Source organism: Anomaloglossus baeobatrachus, chromosome 8, assembly GCF_048569485.1.
Source record: "Anomaloglossus baeobatrachus isolate aAnoBae1 chromosome 8, aAnoBae1.hap1, whole genome shotgun sequence".
Classification (NCBI taxonomy): Eukaryota; Metazoa; Chordata; class Amphibia; order Anura; family Aromobatidae; genus Anomaloglossus; species Anomaloglossus baeobatrachus.
In genome coordinates, this window is record NC_134360.1 from 88311446 (window position 1) to 88335216 (window position 23771).

Sequence of the window (23771 nt, forward strand, 5' to 3'; positions counted from 1 at the left end):
ATATTTACAGGGGAGTTATAGCTCGTAACGCCAGCCGTGGTGTGCGGTAACTGAGAGTACCGCCGCTGCCGTTGGGAGTACCCGGGGTGATGGAGTGGGGCAGCAAGGTGTCGTTGCCCTCCACGGGTAGGGGTAGGTCCTGGGACTCCGGATGATGCTACTGAGCGCCGTGAAGGGGAAATCACTCAAGTACTCACTCAGCTAATAAGCAGACACAGACAACCGGGTAAACCAAGTCTCTGGGTGCCGCTACCTCTCAAAGGGGAGCTCGTCCGGGTCCCATCCCCTGCAGTGCTGCTTGGTGATCCGTGACCTGCCTCCTGGCACAAAATTTAAATTCACCGTAGTAGCCCAGTAGTCTGAAACTTGCCTGGCCCCGCTCCCCACTGTGGCTAAGTGTGGGACCCTGCTCTCAGGTCTCACGCTTGGGATTTTAGTGGGCTGCTTGTATGGAAGGCCCTGTCTCCCTCGTTGCGCTAGTGCCCCGATTCTGAAGCGAGTGTGAACAGTCCATAAAGGCTCCGTTCTCCGCAGGTAATTGCCAGGTTGCCTGAAGCTTCTCCCCGACCTAGGGTCCGTGACCCTGCCGTGCCTTCGGTCCCAGACCGGTGATAGACCCAGACTGCTGACCATTCTCTTTAACAGGTTAAGGCACCTAGCCTCAATCCCCTGCGACTGGGTGTCCGATTCCTCTAGGTCCAGACCACCGTCTGCAACCTAGATAGCTTCTCCTGGAAGCCATTACTCCCAGCCTCCTCCACTTCACTACACCTCCTGACTACACACTGCTCTACTACACTCCTCACCTCCCCTTCCTGACCCCTAGGTGGGCGACCCTCTTCCGCTCAAGCCGCCCACTGGTGTGCCTGGTGGGTGTGGTGCAGGGTGTCTTTATCTTTAGGATTTGATTTTCTGTTGGAGGCAGCACTGTAAGATGGGGACCCAGAACCATGAGGGATTTGAATACTGCACTAAAGAGAAAGAGCGTGCAGTACCCTGTGACGACCTGATAGTCCAGGGGCGTCACACCAGCACTGGCCCGACCAGACCCAGCCACATCATCGGGCCCATACCCTGATACGGAGCACCTGGACTCTGCGTCCCCGGCTGCGGAACAGTTGGTTTCCTCATTCACCACAGCAGAGGTGAAGCCTGTTAAGATGCCGGTTCCACCGCCGCTCAGCCATCCGGTAGATGGCTACCCACCAGTATTGTTGAAAGTTTGAAAACTGGTTGTGTGGAGTGTCACCCTTGTTGAACGTTCTCCAGTGTGAGAGAGGAGAGAGGAGAAGGCCATCGGGGACTGGTTACAAGGTTCTCGGTGGAGTGTGACAGGAAAGTTGATGCTGCAAATAGACTGTGTCATCCTTGTTGAACCTTTTTCTACGCTTTGTTACAGGAAAAGGGCCATCAGGGCCTTGGACGGTGCGGTGCTGGTACACGGCACCAGGAGGCCCTTGGTGGGAGTTGGCACAAAAGAGTAATGGCTACCAGGTTACTAAGGACTGTTACAGAGTCATCTTTTTAGCCTCCAGGACTTCAACCCTGTCACGGAATCAAGTAGGAAGCGGCGGGCTTCAGATTGTTTGGGTGGTGAGTTGAAGAGAGAGGGACATTGGGAATAGACTGTCGTAGAAAGGTGCTGCAGTGGAGTAGGCTGAGCCACCGACTACCACTGCAAGCGGTAGTATTCCCATGATTATACTAATAAAAATGAACTCTAAGGGGTACTTTGTACACTACGACATCGCAAGCCGATGCTTGTGATGCCGAGTGCGATAGTCCCCGCCCCCGTCGCAGCAGCGATATCTTGTGATTGCTGCCGTAGCGAACATTATCGCTACGGCAGCTTCACATGCATTCACCTGCCCTGCGACATCGCTCTGGCCGGTGAACCGCTTCCTTCCTAAGGGGGTGGGTCGTGCGGCGTCACAGCGACGTCACACGGCAGGCAGCCAATAGGAGCGGAGGCGTGGAGATGAGCGGGACGTAAACATCCCGCCCACCTCCTTCCTTCCGCATTGAAGCCGGGACACAGGTAAGGAGATGTTCCTCGCTCCTAAGGCTTCACACACAGTGATGTGTGCTGCCTGCTGGAACGAGGAACAACATTGTACCCTCGCTGCTGCTAAATTATGGAAATGTCGGACCCTACACCGATCATACGATAATGATGTTTTTGCACTTGTTAATCATATGTAAAAAGATTTACACGCTACGACATCGTCAGCGACGCCGGATGTGCGTCACTTTCGATTTGACCCCACCGACATCGCAGCTGCGATGTCGTCGTGTGCAAAGTACCCCTAAGAGTTTTATAATGCAATATTTAAGTAATGTGCCTCCCCTGTGAGGGAAGTGAAATTGTTGATTAAACTTGTTATTTTTCTCTTTTTCTAATTAACAAAATAAACCTCTGGATGTCCTGTAGCTCGGGGATGAGCTACGTTTAACCAAGGGGGAATGTGACGCCCCTGGACTAGTCAGGTCATCACAGGGTACTGCACGCTCTTTATCTCCCTGTGCAGTATTCAACCCCCCATGGTTCTGGGTTCCCAACTTGCAGCGCTGCCTCCACCAGCATCTAAAAATCCTAATCACACCTTGCACCACATCCTGTCAGGCACACCAGTGGGGTTCTAAGCTGGAATAGGGCCGCCCACCTAGGGGTCAGGCAGGGAGGTGGAAGGTGACAAGTGAGTCGAGCGGTAGCCCTTGAGCAGTGAGGCGCTAGGAGGAAGCTGGGAGTTGGAGCTTGCAGAGGAAAACGTAGATTGGGTTGCAGGCGGTGGTCTGGACCCGGAGGAGTCAGAGACCCGGTCACGGGAGATTGGGACTGGGTGCTGGCTTAGTCAAGGAGGATGGTCGTCAGCTGCGGTTTAATAGCCGGTCTGGGGCCGAAAGCACGTCGGGGTACTGGACCCTAGGTCGGGGAGAAGCTTCAGGCGACCCGGCAATTAACCTGCGGAGGACAGGGCCATTATGGACTGTTCCCATCAAGCTCAGAGATCAGGGGCACTAGCACAATGAGGGGGATAGGGCTTTCCAAGCAAAGCAGCCCACTGAAATCCCAAGCATGAGCTCCTGAGAGCAAGCTCCTCTGCTACCCATAGTAGGGAGCGGGGCCCGGACAGTTCCAAGCTTACGAGCTACCTGAACACTTTCAAATTCTGTGCACGGAGGCAGGCTACAGACCACTAGGCAGTGCTGCAAGGGACGGAACCCGGATGAGTTCCCCAAGAGGGCAGCGGCACCCAGAGACTTGGTTTACTACGTTGTCAGTGTCTGCTTTCCTTCTGAGTGAGTACCTGATTAACCCCTGCTACCAGCGAGCCTGCGCTCCCCCTGCAATCCATCCCACCATTCGGGGCCCCGGGGCCTTTCCCCAACCCATGGAGGGTATCGTCATCTGGCTGCCCAACTCCATCACCCCGGGTACTCCCAACGGCAGCGGTGGTACTCCCTATTACTGCACACCACGGGTGGCGTCACAAACTACCTAACTCCCCTGAAAATAACCCCCCATCACGTTTTGGAGTGACCCCGAGCCCCCGGGTCTGGAGACCCTCGAGCCACGAGTAGCAACAGCCGGATCCGAGCGGTTCGACCGCTGCTGGGGCGGCATGCGTCTGAAACAGCTGCACGTATTGATCCGGACAGCGAGGATTCAGGTTAGCATGCCTTCAGTATATTGGCTGTAATGGTCAGGACATGATGAAACTCTAGTTCTTGGGCCTGGCAGGAATCTTGTGGTGAAGAGACTCTCTACATGATGTCTGCTCCCCAGTTCTGTCCAGCCAGACAGAGGCTGGAAGAAACTGCACCTATTGAGCAATGTGAGTGACCAAGTCACTGGTACATAGGATAACACTTAGGCGGGCTTTGCACACTACGACATCGCAGGTGCGATGTCGGTGGGGTCAAATTGAAAATGACGCACTTCCAGCATCGCATGCAACATTGTAGTGTGTAAAGGCTCGATGATACGATTAACGAGCGCAAAAGCGTCATAATCGTATCATCGGTGCAGCGTCGGCATAATCCATGATTACGCTGACGCGACAGTCCGATGTTGTTCCTCGCTCCTGCGGCAGCACACATCGCTGTGTGTGAAGCCGCAGGAGTGAGGAACATCTCCTACCGGCGTCACTGCGGCTTCTGTAGGATATGCGGAAGGAAGGAGATGGGCGGGATGTTTACATCCCACTCATCTCCGCCCCTCCGCTCCGATTGGCCGCCTGGCGTGTGACGACGCTATGACGCCGCACGACCCGCCCCCTTAACAAGGAGGCGGGTCGCCGGCCAGAGCGACGGTCGCAGGACAGGTGAGTCCATGTGAAGCTGCCGTAGCGATAATGTTCGCTACGGCAGCTATCACAAGGAAATCGCTGCTGCGACGAGGGCGGGTACTATCGCGCTCAGCATCGCAGCATCGGCCTGCAATGTTGCAGCGTGCAAAGTACCCCTTAATGTACACTTCAGATTCTTAGTTTCACCAGTAGGTGGTTCTAGAAAACAACAAATGAGAAATACATTAAATATAAGTGCATGTACTTAAAGGGACAGACACAATCTGGACTGGGCCACTACACAACAATATAAAATGTATTTATTTACATGTGCCTTTTGTCAGTATGCAATTAATGGAGTCAACATCTTGTTACTTTTGATATGTCATTTTTAAGTATGTTTATTTTATTTTCTCTGTTCAGTTTTAGTGCAGCTAATTTTAGGCTTCAAAGTGGAACAGTTCATTCATTGTGTTTTGGATGGATGCTTAAAAGAGGTAATTATAATTAAAATTAGAAAACCTAAGCATATTTTGCAATCCTAATTTCCAAACATTTGGAACGCTGTGTGCAATGTAAAGAAAACAAAAATGCAATGATTTGGAAATCTCTGACCGCCATATTTTATTCACAATAGAACGCAGAACACATATCAAAAACCTAAAGTGAGACATTTTTCCATTTCAGTAAAAAAAATTACTGATTTAGAAATTGATGGCAGCAACACATCTCAAAATCGTTAGGACAAGATTAACAAAAGGCTAGAGAATTTAGAGGCACAAATGAAAAATGCCTGTACTGTTTGTAGCAGTGGTTTCCTATGCAATAAACAAAGGTCAATTCATACAAGGTCAGTCTTACTGAAACCAAAAGGAGACCCTATTGAATCAAGTTAGAGGACCTTTTTTCATTTATCTTGTTGAACTGGACACACAATATAATAGTATTTTTAAATTATATCTGTTGCTGAGATATTAGCAGTCAAAGTATTTGGGCCTAATTAGTTAACTTTTGTTAAGACCAAGTGGTTGTTATTAGATATTTTACACTGGGGGTGTGTACTTCTCCATATATATATGACAAGTATTGTTGATGTCTCCCTGTATAATGCTGATAAGCAGGCAGTAAAAAGAAAATAACATGCATCCACCATAGTTTACAATTTTCAGTGTCAGATGTAAGGATACAGCTCGGATCTCTTGGTCTAACCTGCTGCATGATCAGAAAGCGCAGCTGAGTTTAGTTGTGCCATATTACAAAGCTTTTTATCAGGCAGCTCTTCTCTCATACCTATGGCATCAATGCTGCACTGCATCTCCTTGTAAAAAGCCTGTTTGGAGATGTGTCACCCTCAGCATCAGTCTGGCGTGCCGTGGTAATCTAAGCTGTCCACAGCAGCCTGCAGGGGCCCCCACTGGGTGTATTAAAATGACCTGCGGTCGCAGCACCTTTGACCATCGTGATGCCGCCGCAGGTGATGATACTGCATGTAGCAGTCAGATTATGCCATAATCTGACTGCTACATACACGTCCCGATGGTCATTTTAATACACCCGGCGGGGGCCCCTGCAGGCTGCCGGAGCTCCAGGGGGAACTACAGGGGGGGCAGGAGGGGTGGTCCTGACTTGGAGAGCTTATGAGCTCTGAGCGCGGCAGGGGCAGAACAGAAAGCTCCTTCCGAGAAGAAGAAACTGCATTCAGGGGTTTAGCAGCCAGGACCTGCGATGACTCATACCCATGTGACCGTGTGGGAGGAGCCGGGCAGGATCTGCTGAAGGAGATGTGCCCTCCGGTAATAAGAGATGAGGGGTGCTTGGGGGGGAAGTGTGCAGGGTGAGTGGCATATGAGGGGCCAGACTATGACAGAGGGGTGTTAAGTGATACAGGGTGTGTGGAATATGGGGTTTCAGTGTATTTGACAGAGGTTTTAATTTGGGGTACAGCCAGGCTGTGTGAGATATGCAGGGCATGAGGGTGCTGGGTGTGTGTGAATTGGGGGTGCAGGCTGTGTGCATTAGTCCCTGTTGCGTGACATGAGTGAACACAGTAACCATATATCAGTAGGAATTAGGGAAAGAGGGATAGCAGCAGTCAGAGCATGGGATGGGATTGAGAAAGCTGGATGCTGAGCTTAGGGCAAGACGCTTTCTTTCTCATCACCCAGCTTTCCTATGTTCTGATATCAGTCTTGTCCTCAGCTCCCAGCTTTCCCATTCTCTGAAGCGCTCCAGAATATGTTAGTGCTATATAAAAATAAAGATTTGATTTGATCATGGGAAAGCTGGGTACTGAGACATAGAAAAGCTGGGTGCTGAGGAAAAGAGCCAAGTGTCAGTGTCATTATCCCGTACCCCCAGTGTCAGTGTCATTATCCTATACCCCCAGTATCAGTGTTCTGTACCCCTCAGTGTCAGTATCCTGTACCCCAGTGTCAGGGTCATTATCCTGAACCCCCAGTGTCGAGAACAGTATCATTATCCTATACCCCAGTGTCAGTGTCATTATCCTGTACCCCTAGTGTCAGTGTCCTTATCCTGTATCCCGAGTATCAGTGTCATTATCCTGTACCCCCAGTCAGGGCCAGCTCCAGGTTTTTGTGGGCCCCGGGCAGAAGAGTCTCAGTGGGCCCCATCCACATGCAGACACACACATACACAGATGTTGTGAATGTCAGTTATGCTTTGGCTGCTGTGAGGCTCCCTCTTGTGGCCAGGAATGGTTTGGACAGAGACCAGGTGTGTTGAGCAATGGGCGTTTCCATTGCTAACTCTCTGCTTATTTAAACCCTGGTCTGATAGCAGGCTATGCCGGATGTCAGTTGTTCTTTGTTCACCAGCCTCCTTCATCCTGCTCCAGACCACATCTACCCCAGATAAGTGCTTGGCTCTTTATTTTTGTTTGGTTCTTTTTGTTCTTATCTGAGTTTGTCATTTGCTGTGGTTGTTTTCAGTTTATTTGCATGCAGGGATCTTCCCTCTCAGTTGCTTAGCTGGAAAGCTCCCTGCAGCTATGTTTGGACTATTGCTCCTATAAGTCCATGTGTTTGTTGCTTCTTGAATTTGTAATGGTTCCTGCTTTCTGTTCATTGGTATGACAAGAGCTCCTGGTATAGGACGGAGTTCAGATCTAGCGATCTGAGGGCTTTTTTGTACTATCAGGTTGTTGGATTTTTGCAGGGTTTTTCTCTGGCCACCATCAGTCCCTTTCCTGTCCTGTCCTATTTAGTCAGTACGGCCTTACCTTTTGCTAATCCTATCATCTATCTGTGTATTGTGTTTTCCTATATCACCGCAGTCTTTGAATGTGGGGGGCTTGCTATTCTTTATCTATTTTCTGAGGCAGAGAGTTATTCATCTTTCCTTCCTTTAGGATAGCTAGTTCTCCGGCTGGGTTCGCGGTGCACAGGATGTTAGTTCACCCCCCGGCTACTTCTAGTTGTGATGGTTAGTAAGGGGATGGCGGCCAGATTAGTTGCCAATGCTCTTGTCACCTTTTACCAATGATTTATGGTTGTCTTCCATGGTTCCGGATCATAACAAACAGATACGTACATATACATATTTAACCCCTTAAGGACGAAGCCAGTTTTGTACTTAATGACCAGGCCATTTTTTGCAATTCTGACCAGTGTCACTTTATGAGGTTATAACTCTGGAACGCTTCAACGGATCCCGGTGATTCTGACATTGTTTTTTCGTGACATATTGTACTTCATGATAGTTATAAATTTAGAACGATATTTTTTGCTTTTATTTGTGAAAAAATCGGAAATTTGATGAAAATTTTGAAAATTTTGCAATTTTCAAACTTTTAATTTTTATGCCCTTAACCCAGAGAGTAATGTCACACAAAACAGTTAATAAATAACATTTCCCACATGTCTACTTTACATTAGCGCAATTTCTGAAACAAAATTTTTCGGGGTTAGGAAGTTAGAAAAGGTCAAAGTTCATCAGCAATTTCCCATTTTTTCAACAAAATTCACAAAACCATTTTTTTAGGGACCACATCCCATTTGAAGTGACTTTGAGAGGCCTAAGTGTCAGAAAATACCTAAAAGTGACACCATTCTCAAAACTGCACCCCTCAAAGTACTCAAAACCACATCCAAGAAGTTTATTAACCCTTCAGGTGCTTCACAGGAACTAAAGCAAAGTGGAATGAAGAAAAGCAAAAAATAAAATTTTACCTAAAATGTTGCTCTACCCCAAATTTATTCACTTTTAGAAGAAATAACACAACAAAATGAACCCCAAAACTTGTTACCCACTTTCTTATGAACGCGCCAATACCCCACATGTGGTCAGAAACCTTTGTTTGGACAAATGGGAGGGCTCGGAACAGAAGGAGCAATATTTGAATTTTGGAAAGCAAATTTGGCTGAAATAGATTGCGGGCACCATGTTGCATTTACATGTCCGCTAAGGTACCTAAACAGCAGAAACCCCTCACAAGTGACACCATTTTGGAAACTAGACCCCTTAAGGCTTCTATCTAGGGGTATAGTGAGCATTTTGGATCCACAGGTACTTCACAGATTTTGATAACGTTACGTTGTCACATTGAAAATTTTCATTTTTTTCTCAAAAATGTTGCTTTAGCATCAATTTTTTCACTTTTTCAAGAGGTAATTCCAAAAATTTGACCCCAATGTTTGTTACCCACTTTTTTATGAGCGCGGTGATACCTCACTTGTGGTCTGAAACCTTTGTTTGGAGAAATGGGAGGGCTTGGAACGGAAGGAGCAATATTTGAATTTTGGAAAGGAAATTTGGCTGAAAAAGATTGCGGGCACCATGTCGCATTTGGAGGACCCCTAAGGTACGTAAACAGCAAAAAAACACCACAAGTGACCCCATATTGGAAACTAGGCCCCTCAAGGAATTTATCTTGATGTTTGGCGAGTACCCTGAACCCCCAGGTGCTTTACAGACGTTTATAACGTTGAGCCATGAAAATAAAAAAATAAAATTTTACCACAAAATTGTTACTTCAACCAGGTAGCTTTTTTTTTCACAAGGGTAACAGGAAAAAAACACCATGAAATTTATTGCGCAATTTCTCCTGAGTTTGTTGATATCTTGTAAGTGGTGGAAATCAACTGTTTGGGCACACTACAGGGCTCAGAAGAGAAGGAGTGCAATTTGACTGCAAAATTGGCTGGAATCAATAGCGGACGCCATGTTGCATTAGGAGAACCCCTGAGGTGCCTAAGCAGTGGAGGTCCACCACAAGTGACCCCATTCTGGAAATAAGACCCCTCAAGGCTTTAATCTAGGTGTATATTGAGCATTTTGAATCCACGAATACTTCACAGAATTTGATAAGCTTAGGTTGCCATATTGAAATTTTCATTTTTTTCACAAAAATGTTGATTTAGCGACACATTTTTCACTTTTTCAAGAGGCAACAACAAAACGTGTACCCCACAGGTTGTTATCTAATTTCTTGTGAGCGCAGGGATACCCCACATGTGGCCAAAAACCTTTGTTTGGATAAATGGGAGGGCTTGGAATGGAAGGAGCACCATTTGAATTTTGGAAAAGTTGAAGTAAATTGCGGGCACCATGTCACATTTGCAGGGCCCCTTGGGCACCTATACATCAGAAACCCCCCACAAGTGACCTCATTTTGGAAACTGGACCCCTCAAGGATTTTATTCAGGAGTATAGTAAACATTTTGAATCCACAGGTACTTCACAAAACTGTTGCTGTAGCAACAAATTTCTCACTGTTAAGGGGGCTTTACATGCTGCGACATCGCTAATGCGGAGTCGTTGGGGTCATGGAATTGGTGACGCACATCCGGCCGCATTAGCGATGTTGTTGCGTGTGACACCGATGAGCGATTTTGCATCGTTGCAAAAACGTGCAAAATCGCTCATCGGTGACATGGGGGTCCATTCTCGATTATCGTTACTGCAGCAGTAACGATGTAGTTCGTCGCTCCTGCGGCAGCACACATCGCTATGTGTGACGCCGCAGGAACGAGGAACCTCTCCTTACCTGCCTCCCGGCCGCTATGAGGAAGGAAGGAGGTGGGCGGGATGTTCCGGCCACTCATCTCCGGCCCTCCGCTTCTATTGGGCGGCCGCTCAGTGACGTCACTGTGACGCCACACGGACCGCCCCCTTAGAAAGGAGGCGGTTCGCCGGTCACAGCGACGTCGCCGGGCAGGTATGTGACGCATCTGCGCGATGTTGTGCGGCACGGGCAGCGATTTGCCCGTGTCGCACAACAGATGGGGGCGGGTACCCACGCTAGCGATATCGGGACCGATATCGCAGCGTGTAAAGTAGCCTTTAGGCTATGTGGCCATGATCCAGCGACACGGCGTCTAGTACCCAGTGTCAGCCTCCTGCAGAAATGTGAGTGTTGTCCACGGGAGAACGCAGCTGCCCATGCCCACGATTTGGGTTCAGGCTGCTGTGGACTTTAGTTCTATTCTACCTGCAAAGAACACTCATCTCCGCAGCATAAATTGACATCCTGAGGCTCGGGAAGCTGCGCCACAGGTCGATTTATGCTGCGGAGAAAAGAAACACAGTGGGCACGGGATTTCTAAAAATCATTCCACTGTGCTTCTACTGCACAACGCAGCGTTATGGACGCAGGGAAAACACTCTGCGCCCAAAACGTTGCAAACCCTGATTGTGGGCACACAGCGTAAAATGCTACAATGGATGAATGGATAATGTCAAACATATATAACGTCCCACCCCCCTGCATATTCTAAGCTGGCGCCCTTTAGTGCCTTTCATGTGACACTAAAGGATGCCTAGCCTTGTATTTAGCCCAAAAAAAAAAAAAAGAATTAAAATAAATGACGTGGGGTCCCCCCTATTTTTGCTAGCCAGCTAGGGTAAAGCAGACAGCTGTAGCCTGCAAACCACAGCTGACAGCTTCATCTTGTCTGGTGATCAATTTGGAGGGCTACCCAAGCTGTTTTTTTTTTAATTATTTATAAATAAATAATTAAAAAAAAAAAACAAACGTGGGGTCCCCCCAAATTAGATCACCAGCCAAGGTGAAGCTGACAGCTGGGGTCTGGTATTCTCAGGATGGGAAGAGCCACGGTTATTGGACTCTTCCCAGCCTAAAAATAGCAGGCCGCAGCCGCCCCAGAAGTGGCGCATCCATTAGATTCGCCAATTCTGGCGCTTCGCCCCAGCTCATCCCGCGCCCTGGTGCGTTGGCTAACGGGGTAATAAATGGGGTTGATACCAGGTGTGTAATGTCACCTGGCATCAAGCCCAGCAATTAGTTATGTCACGGCGTCTATCAGATACCCGACATAACTAATTGACAGTAATAAAAAAAAAATTGACAACAAAAAAAATTTTATTTGAAAAAACACTCCCCAAAACATTCCCTGATTGACCAATTTATTGAAAAGAAAAAAAAAAATCCACAATAATCCATTTGGACGTCCCACGTCGACTCTGGACCTTCTAGAATATGGGGACACGTTCAGGGAACGTATCCCCCATTTTCTAGTATTGCAGACCCTCCATTTGAGGAGAGTGGGTGCAAAGAATCTGCACCCACCCTCCCTGGGTCACAGCTGCACAGTGCCGAGCAGCAGCCAGCGTCTGAGTCACAGACACAGGAAGCTGACAGCTGCACTGCACATGTGACCGGCGTCTGCTGAGAAGGAGCCGGAGGAGGGGGCCGCGGGGGATCAGCACTCCGACAGGTATGTATGACACCGGGGGACACCGGGGGGGATAGGGGGGGACCCGGCAGGGCCTGGGGAGCAGGTTTCTGTCGCATGTGTTATGGCACATACGACAGAAACCATAGGAAGAGTGTGATTGCGGCCGGCGCGCTGCTGTGATCGCCGGTGCGCGCGGCCATCTTGGATTTTCGGGAGGGGGTTGGGGGTCGGGGGGGGGCACTTTGGGGACACCGGGGGACCGGAGGGAACCGGGAAAAAGATTTATCTCCCATCTGGCATGTTTGATCATGCCAGATGGGAGATAAATCATTTTTTACCGGCGCGGTCATTTGCTATAACTTGATGATCGGTATACGGTGTATACCGGTCATCACGTGACTGGGGACCGGAAAAACCGGCCCGAATCATGATCTCCAGGGTCTCAGCTACCCCCGGCAGCTGAGACCCCGGAAATTTTCTGACTCTGGGGGGCGCTAGACCCTTTTTTCCGACCGCCGTTAAAAAGCGGCGGATCGGAAAAAGTACCCTTATTTACCGCCGTTAAAAGGCGTATCGGCGGTCGTTAAGGGGTTAAAGACAAACTCACAAAAATACATATAAACAGACAAATCTATACAGTCATATACACTGACATACATAGATACACATCATACATGCATACAGACAGACACACACAGCTCTGCTGCATACAGACACACACACACACACACACAGCTCTGCTGGATTTATATACACAGAGACACACACAGCTATGCTGCATACATGCAGACAGACACACACAGTTCTGCTGCATACATACAGACAGACACACACAGCTTTGCTGCATACATACAGACACACAGCTCTGCTGCATACATACAGACAACACATACTGCTCTGCTGCATGCATACAGACAGACACCCACTGCTCTGCTGCATACATACAGACAGACACTGCTCTGCTGTATACATACACACACAGCTCTGCTACATAAATACAGACACACACACACAACTCTGCTGCATGCATACAGACAGACACACACTGCTCTGCTGCATGTATACATACAGACGCACACTGCTCTGCTGCATACATACACAGCTCTGCTACATACATATACACACACAACTCTGCTGCATTCATACAGACAGACACACACTGCTCTGCTGGATTTATATACACAGAGACAGCTATGCTGCATACATGCAGACAGACACACACAGCTCTGCTGCATACATACAGACAGACAGACACACTGCTCTGCTGCATGCATACATACAGACGCACACTGCTCTGCTGCATACATACACAGCTCTGCTACATGCATACACACACAACTCTGTTGCATGCATACAGACAGACACACACTGCTCTGCTACAAACATACATACAGACAGACTGCTCTGCTGCATACAGACAGACAGACTGCTATGCTGCATACAGACAGACAGACTGCTCTGCTGCATACATACAGACAGACAGACTGCTCTGCTGCATACACACAGACAGACTGCTCTGCTGCATACATACAGACAGACTGCTCTGCTGCATACATACAGACAGACAGACTGCTCTGCTGCATACATACAGACAGACTGCTCTGCTGCATACATACAGACAGACTGCTCTGCTGCATACATATAGACAGACTGCTCTGCTGCATACATACAGACAGACTGCTCTGCTGCATACATACAGACAGACAGACTGCTCTGCTGCATACATACAGACAGACAGACTGCTCTGCTGCATACATACAGAAAGACAGACTGCTCTGCTGCATACATACAGACAGACTGCTCTGCTGCATACATACAGACAGACAGACTGCTCTGCTGCATACATACAGACAGACTGCTCTGCTGCATACATACAGACAGACAGACTGCTCTGCTGCATACATACAGACAGACAGACTGCTCTGCTGCATACATACAGACAGACTGCTCTGCTGCATACATACAGACAGACTGCTCTGCTGCATACAGACAGACAGACTGCTCTGCTGCATACATACAGACAGACTGCTCTGCTGCATACATACAGACAGACAGACTGCTCTGCTGCATACATACAGACAGACAGACTGCTCTGCTGCATACATACAGACAGACTGCTCTTCTGCATACATATAGACAGACAGACAGCTCTTCTGCATACATATAGACAGACAGACTGCTCTGCTGCATACATACAGACAGACTGCTCTGCTGCATACATACAGACAGACTGCTCTGCTGCATACAGACAGACAGACTGCTCTGCTGCATACATACAGACAGACTGCTCTGCTGCATACATACAGACAGACAGACTGCTCTGCTGCATACATACAGACAGACTGCTCTGCTGCATACATACAGACAGACAGACTGCTCTGCTGCATACATACAGACAGACTGCTCTGCTGCATACAGACAGACTGCTCTGCTGCATACAGACAGACAGACTGCTCTGCTGCATACATACAGACAGACTGCTCTGCTGCATACATACAGACAGACAGACTGCTCTGCTGCATACATACAGACAGACAGACTGCTCTGCTGCATACATACAGACAGACTGCTCTTCTGCATACATATAGACAGACAGACAGCTCTTCTGCATACATATAGACAGACAGACTGCTCTGCTGCATACATACAGACAGACTGCTCTGCTGCATACAGACAGACTGCTCTGCTGCATACATACAGACAGACTGCTCTGCTGCATACATACAGACAGACTGCTCTGCTGCATACATACAGACAGACTGCTCTGCTGCAGACATACAGACAGACTGCTCTGCTGCATACATACAGACAGACTGCTCTGCTGCATACATACAGAAAGACTGCTCTGCTGCATACATACAGACAGACTGCTCTGCTGCATACATACAGACAGACTGCTCTGCTGCATACATACAGACTGCTCTGCTGCATACATACAAACAGACAGCTCTGCTGCATACATACAGACAGACAGCTCTGCTGCATACATACAGACAGACACACTGCCCTGCTGCATGCATACATACAGACACACTGCTCTGCTGCATACAGACAAACACATACTGCTCTGCTGCATGCATACAGATAGACACACACTGCTCTGCTGCATACATACAGACAGACACACTGCTCTGCTGTATACATACACACACAGCTCTGCTACATAAATACAGACACACACAACTCTGCTGCATGCATACAGACAGACACACACTGCTCTGCTGCATGTATACATACAGACGCACACTGCTCTGCTGCATACATACACAGCTCTGCTACATACATATATACACAACTCTGCTGCATGCATACAGACAGACACACACACTGCTCTGCTGGATTTATATACACAGACAGCTATGCTGCATACATGCAGACAGACACACACAGCTCTGCTGCATACATACAGACAGAAACACTGCTCTGCTGCATACATACAGACAGACACACACACTGCTCTGCTGCATGCATACATACAGACGCACACTGCTCTGCTGCATACATACACAGCTCTGCTACATGCATACACACAACTCTGTTGCATGCATACATACAGACACACACACTGCTCTGCTACATACATACATACAGACAGACTGCTCTGCTGCATACAGACAGGCAGACTGCTCTGCTGCATACATACAGACAGACTGCTCTGCTGCATACAGACAGGCAGACTGCTCTGCTGCATACATACAGACAGACTGCTCTGCTGCATACATACAGACAGACAGACTGCTCTGCTGCATAAATACAGACAGACAGACTGCTCTGCTGCATACATACAGACAGACTGCTCTGCTGCATACAGACAGACTGCTCTGCTGCATACAGACAGGCAGACTGCTCTGCTGCATACATACAGACAGACAGACTGCTCTTCTGCATACTTACAGACAGACTACTCTGCTGCATACAGACAGACAGACTGCTCTGCTGCATACAGACAGGCAGACTGCTCTGCTGCATACATACAGACAGACTGCTCTGCTGCATACAGACAGGCAGACTGCTCTGCTGCATACATACAGACAGACTGCTCTGCTGCATACTTACAGACAGACTACTCTGCTGCATACAGACAGACAGACTGCTCTGCTGCATACAGACAGGCAGACTGCTCTGCTGCATACATACAGACAGACAGACTGCTCTGCTGCATAAATACAGACAGACAGACTGCTCTGCTGCATACATACAGACAGACTGCTCTGCTGCATACATACAGACAGACTGCTCTGCTGCATACAGACAGACAGACTGCTCTGCTGCATACAGACAGGCAGACTGCTCTGCTGCATACATACAGACAGACAGACTGCTCTGCTGCATAAATACAGACAGACAGACTGCTCTGCTGCATACATACAGACAGACTGCTCTGCTGCATACATACAGACAGACTGCTCTGCTGCATACATACAGACAGACAGCTCTGCTGCATACAAACAGACAGACAGACTGCTCTGCTGCATACATACAGACAGACTGCTCTGCTGCATACAGACAGACTGCTCTGCTGCATACATACAGACAGACTGCTCTGCTGCATACATACAGACAGACTGCTCTGCTGCATACATACAGACAGACTGCTCTGCTGCATACAGACAGACAGACTGCTCTGCTGCATACAGACAGGCAGACTGCTCTGCTGCATACATACAGACAGACAGACTGCTCTGCTGCATAAATACAGACAGACAGACTGCTCTGCTGCATACATACAGACAGACTGCTCTGCTGCATACATACAGACAGACTGCTCTGCTGCATACATACAGACAGACTGCTCTGCTGCATACATACAGACAGACAGCTCTGCTGCATACAAACAGACAGACAGACTGCTCTGCTGCATACATACAGACAGACTGCTCTGCTGCATACATACAGACAGACTGCTCTGCTGCATACATACAGACAGACTGCTCTGCTGCATACAGACAGACTGCTCTGCTGCATACATACAGACAGACTGCTCTGCTGCATACATACAGACAGACTGCTCTGCTGCATACATACAGACAGACAGACTGCTCTGCTGCATACATACAGACAGACAGACTGCTCTGCTGCATACATACAGACAGACTTCTCTGCTGCATACATACAGACAGACTGCTCTGCTGCATACATACAGACAGACTGCTCTGCTGCATACATACAGACAGACTGCTCTGCTGCATACATACAGACAGACAGCTCTGCTCCATACATACAGACAGACAGCTCTGCTGCATACATACAGACAGACAGCTCTGCTGCATACATACAGACAGACACACTGCTCTGCTGCATGCATACATACAGACACACTGCTCTGCTGCATACAGACAAACACATACTGCTCTGCTGCATGCATACAGATAGACACACACTGCTCTGCTGCATACATACAGACAGACACACTGCTCTGCTGTATACATACACACACAGCTCTGCTACATAAATACAGACACACACAACTCTGCTGCATTTATACAGACAGACACACACTGCTCTGCTGCATGTATACATACAGACGCACACTGCTCTGCTGCATACATACACAGCTCTGCTACATACATATACACAACTCTGTTGCATGCATACAGACAGACACACACTGCTCTGCTGCATACATACAGACAGACTGCTCTGCTGCATACATACAGACAGACTGCTCTGCTGCATACATACAAACAGACTGCTCTGCTGCATACAAACAGACAGACTGCTCTGCTGCATACATACAGACAGACAGACTGCTCTGCTGCATACATACAGACAGACTGCTCTGCTGCATACATACAGACAGACAGACAGACAGACTGCTCTGCTGCATACATACAGACAGACAGACTGCTCTGCTGCATACATACAGACAGACAGACTGCTCTGCTGCATACATACAGACAGACAGACTGCTCTGCTGCATACATACAGACAGACAGCTCTGCTGCATACATACAGACAGACACACTGCTCTGCTGCATGCATACATACAGACACACTGCTCTGCTGTATGCATACATACAGACACACTGCTCTGCTGCATGCATACATACATACAGACACACAGCTCTGCTGCATGCATACATACAGACTGCTCTGCTGCATACATACAGACAGACAGACTGCTCTGCTGCATACATACAGACAGACAGACTGCTCTGCTGCATACATACAGACAGACAGCTCTGCTGCATACATACAGACAGACAGACTGCTCTGCTGCATACATACAGACAGACAGACTGCTCTGCTGCATACATACAGACAGACAGCTCTGCTGCATACATACAGACAGACACACTGCTCTGCTGCATGCATACATACAGACACACTGCTCTGCTGTATGCATACATACAGACACACTGCTCTGCTGCATGCATACATACATACAGACACACAGCTCTGCTGCATGCATACATACATACTGCTCTGCTGCATACATACATACATGCAGACAGACAGACACACTGCTCTGCTGCATACATACAGACAGACTGCTCTGCTGCATACATACAGACAGACACACTGCTCTGCTGCATACATAGAGGCATACTGCTCTGCTGCATACATACATACATGCAGACACACTGCTCTGCTGCATACATACATACAGACAGACACACTGCTCTGCTGCATACATACAGACAGACACAGTGCTCTGCTGCATACATACATACAGACAGACACACACACTGCTCTGCTGCATACATACATACATACATACATACAGACACACTGCCCTGCTGCATACATACAGACAGACACACACGTGGTTCTGCGGGGCCCACACACACGGCTCTGGGGGGGCAGGGCATACATCTCAGGGGGGAGAAGCCCAGACAGCTCACCGGGGCCAAAAAATCAGGGGGCGAGGAGGGCACATACAGATCGAGGGGGGGGTGTAGCACATACCGCTCAGGTCACAGTGGAGAGAGGGCCCACACAGTGCTGGAGGGAAGTACTGTGCTGGGAGTCACTGGCTGGCACTGCGCTTCCTTCATCTGTGGGACTGAGCAAGACGCCATGCGGTAGCTCCGCCCACAGATGAAGTTCAAACCAGACCATTCGCGCTGTGGTCTGCGCGCCTTAAGGGGATGTGCGCACGTGTGCGTATTGCATGCAGTTACGCTGCGTTCTGCACCGCAGCGTAACTGCATGCGTCCTGCGTTCAAGGCACAATCTATGGAGATTGTGCAGGAGCCGTGCGCACGTGGCCTATTAGAACGCAGCGATTTGACTGCTGCCTGAATCGCTGCGTTCTAAGAAGTGACATGTCACTTCTTTCGTGCGGTTTGCATGCTGTCTATAGGGAGAGTCAGCATGCAGAGCGCACGTTCTCTGCCGGCACCATGCGCTTCAGAACGGAGCTTTTCAGCTGCGCTCTGAAGCGCACCTTTTAGGTGCGGTGCAGAGCACACACGTGCGCACATAGCCTAAAGGGACGGCAGGCGCAGATTCCTGACGAGGACTGCGGTCCCCGGAACTCGGCCCGGGGGCAGCAGAACTGATGAGGCTAAGTGGGCCCCCCTGGCTCTCCAGGGCCCCGGAATTTGCCCGGGTGTGCCGGGTGCTGACGCCGGCCCTGCCCCCAGTGTTAGTGTCATTTTCCTGGACCCCCAGTGTCATTATCATGTACCACGAGTGTCAGTGTCATTATCCTGTACCCCCAGTGTCAGTGTCATTATCCTGTACCCCCAGTGTCATTATCCTATACTCCGAGTGTCAGTGTCATTATCCCATACCCCCAGTGCCAGGATCATTATCCTGTACCCCCACTGTCAGTGTTATTATCCTGCACCCCAGTGTCAGTGTTAGTATCTTGCACCCCAGTGTCAGTGTTAGTATCTTGCACCCCAGTGTCAGTGTCAGTATCATGTACCCCCAGTGTCAGTGTCATTATCCTGTACCCCCATTGTCAGTGTCATTATCCTATACCCCCAGTGTCAGCGTCATTATTCTGTACCCCCAGTGTCATTATCCTGTACCCCCAGTGTCAGTATCCTGTACCCCCAGTGTCAGTATCCTGTACCCCCAGTGTCAGTGTTATTATCCTGTACCCCCAGTGTCAGTGTCATTATCCTGTACCCCCAGTGTCAGTGTGATTATCTTAGGCTATATGTAATTACTTTTCAGGGGGCCTGTATATGTGATGATAGTTCAGGAGGGGCCTCAATATAAATACATGTAAAAAAAAAAAAAAGAAAAAAAAAAGGCTGATCTGCCTATAGAGCAGTGTTGTCAGAATAACAGGACTAGTAAAGGGTTTATCCCACATGTAACATGCTTTTATAGGCCTCTGTCTGCACAGAATGACTGTTCACATCCAGTACAGACACTGGGGGCCGATCATTACCTGATAATTATGTAATGTGTGAAGGGGGAAAGAGAAGACAAATATTCACAAGAATCTCCAACAGGAAAAGTGTATTGGAGTGGTAATGCTTTACACCACAACATATTGACTCTTAGGCCCTGTGCGCACTGGAAAATGGCATTTTTTAAAGAAAATTCTGCACCCTCTGGCAGAATTCCGCACCCGTGGCAAAAACAACGCACCAAAAACCGCATGCGGATTTGCCACTTTTTTTGTGTTTTTGGAGGCATTTGCCGTGGTTTTTCCGTGGGTTGGTCCCTGCGATTTTTAACCATTATTTAATGGCAAAAACGCAGGTACCTGCAGAAATTAAGTGACATGCTACTTCTTTTTGCTGCAGAAATTCTGCAGCAATATTTGGAGAGAAAAAAAATGCAGTGGGAGCACACTATTTTGATTTTCTCATAGATTTTGCTGGAGAAGGACTGCAGAAAGGTTATGAACAAATTCTGCAGCTTTTCTGCAGCAAAATCTGCAGCAAAAATCAGTGTGTGCACAGGGCCTAATGGGGGATTTTCCAGATAGATGATGGCAGAAATGGATTAATTTTAGTAAACTTTCCCATATGAAGATGCTGGATACCGTTTTGCTTCTCTTTTAATATTGTTTGGCTGCTGGACATGGTGGTTTTCCTAGGACAAGGAATGTCCGTGTAAAAAGCCTGCTGTACATGCAATGTATCTTACAATGTGTTGGCGGGGTCACATCGTAAGTGACGCACATCCGGCATCGTAAGGTACATTGCCCTGTGTGACAGGTACGTGCGATTGCGATTGAACAGTAAAACGTTCATCGCACGCACATCATTCATTTCTCTAGAATTGAACGTCAGATTGTTCATCGTACCCGGGGTAGCACACATCGCAGTGTGTGACACCCCGGGAACGATGAACAGATCTTACCTGCGTCCTGTGGCTCCCGGCCAGCAATGCGGAAGGAACGAGGTGGGCGGGATGTTTACGTCCCGCTCAGCTCCGCCCCTCCGTTTCTATTGGCCGGCTGCCGCGTGACGTAGCTGTGACGCCGAACGTCCCTCCCACTCCAGGAAGTGGACGTTCGCCGCCTACAGCGAGTTAATCGTTTGTGCGGCACATTCAACAAATTGAACGTGCCGTACATACGATGGGGGTGGTTACGATCGCATACGATATCGTATGCTGGATCGTAAGGTGTAAACCAAGCTTAAGGAAAACTGCGACTGATTGTAAATAACAGATTCCATTATTAACTACAATAAATAAGATGCTACAACAGAGCCATAAAAAGAAAACTTACGGGGGATGAAGGGCGACATTTTTTTAAATTTTTTATACACCATACATCCGATAATGCTGATTTTGTCCCTAGTGCGAGCCATTCAAACACTGCAAGTAGCTTACACTGGGCCAAGCACCGACTTTCACCAAGCACAGTGATGCTCGCTTGAGTGGTTTGCATATGTGCAGCCTCTGCAGCGGATCGAACCGCTCGGATCCAGGGGTGGTGATTACTCGTGGCTCGAGGGTCTCTGGACCCGAGGGCTAGGGGCCACACTCAAATGAAGAAGGGGGTATTTACAGATTTGCAGAGGAGATATAGTTCGTGACGCCACCTGTGGTGTACGGTAATTGGGAGTACCGTCACTGCCGTTGGGAGTACCCGGGGTGATTGAGTGGGGTGTCGCGGGCGGAGGAGGGGACGCCGCGCTCTCCCACTGCTGCTCGGGTCCGGCTGCCGCTGCTGCTGCAGCCTGCCGCTGCTCGGTGGCTCGAGCGATGGGCCGGATCCCGGAGACTCGAGCGGCGCTCCTCGCCCGTGAGTGAAAGGGGATTGGTTTTTGGGATAGTTTATTGTCCGTAACGCCACCCACGGTTGTGGTGATTGTATGGACACCACCGCTGCTCTGTATGGGGATCCTGGGAGCGGTGACAGGGAGCAGCAAAGTTGTTAGTTCTCCCCTCCGTGGGTAGGGGGTGGTGGTCCCGGGGCCCAGTGATGAGGTGGGTGATGAGGGATGGCGGGGCCAGTGCAGGGCTTGGTGGGGTGCAGGGACGCGGGGGCAACACTGTGCCTTGCGGCACTGTGGTACTCACTCAGCCTGAGACAGAGACACAGTTCTCGGTAAAACACACGGCTGGAAAGACGGTTCCCACGGACGGCTGCACTTGCTTTTCCCCAGTAGTTGACGGTGACGGTCCCTTTTCCTGCACCTAAGATGATGATGGTTGCGATGGGTTCCCACCGGTAACCCGCTCCCCGACTTGGTTATGGGCCGGAGGAGCCCTACTTTGCCCGCAGGCGCTGGCCCTGAGAAACTGGTGCCCTGGCGGTGGCGGTGTCTCTCTGTTACGGTTGGACTGTTGCCTTCAATCGGGACTTGGTTGTTGGGAGACCCAGAGGTCCCCTTCATTGACGGATTTGGCAAATTCACGGCGACTCCTAGCCTTGCCGAGATCCGAAAGGCCCCTGCCCTGGTGCTGACTGCTCTTCGTATACCGCTCCAAACCGCTGGGCCACCACCCGTCCGCGGTCCTTCCAGCAACCTCCAAGCAGTCACCCCTGCGGACTATCACCGCCGTCTGCTGACCTTGCTGTCACAGTCCGGGGCACACACCCGGACCAACTTCAGGCTTTACTACTCTCACTTCTCTACCACTTCAGCTTTTCTCCTTAGCTCCTCTACCACTTCACTTCCTTCTTCTTTCACTTCCCTAACTTGACTGCCTGTGTTCTCCCGCCTCCAGGGCTGTGTACTCCTCGGTGGGCGGAGCCAACCGACTGGCCCACCCCCTGGTGTGGACATCAGCCCCTGGAGGAAGGCAACAAGGATTTTTGGTTAGCCTAGTTGTTCCTAACTGGGGTGTAGGGTGTGGTGGTGTTGTGACCTGTGACCCCTGGCTTGCCCAGGGCGTCACAGGGGCAGCCAGATGACGATACCCTCCACAGGTAGGGGAAGGCCCCGGGACTCTGGATGGTGATACGGGGTGCAGGGGGAGCGCAGGCTCGCTGGTTGCACGGGTCAGTCGGGTACTCACTCAGCAATAAAGCAGACGCTGATGACAGGGTAAACCAAGTTTCTGACTGCCGCTGTTTCCTGAGGGGAGCTCATCCAGGTCTCATCCCCTGCTGCCTCCTGGCACAAAATTTAGATTGCCCGTTATGGCCCGGTAGCTTGGAGCTGTCCGGGCCTCACTCCTCACTGTGGCTAAGTGAAGTAACCTGCTCTCAGGAGCTCACACTTGGGATTTCAGTGGGCCGCTTGCTAGGAAAGCCCTATGCCCCTCGTTGCGCTAGTGCCCCTGATCTCTGAGCTTCGTGGGAACAGTCTATAAAGGCCCTGTCCGCAGGTTAATTGCCGGGTCGCCTGACGCTTCTACCCAACCTAGGGTCCGTGTATCCCAACGTGCCTTCGGTACCGGACCGATGATAGGACCAGGCTGCTGACCAACCTCCTTGACGGGTTCCAGGCACCTA

General features: G+C 49.4%; 1 protein-coding gene across 1 annotated transcript in view; it reads left to right on the forward strand.

Annotated features, from left to right (window-relative positions):
* The window catches only part of MEI1 (meiotic double-stranded break formation protein 1), a 902984-nt gene that overhangs the window by 240943 nt on the left and 638270 nt on the right, over nt 1-23771 (forward strand). The window contains exon 4 of the mRNA XM_075321882.1: nt 4713-4786. Coding sequence (XP_075177997.1) covers nt 4713-4786 — 74 coding nt within the window. The remainder of the gene's footprint in view (nt 1-4712; nt 4787-23771) is intronic.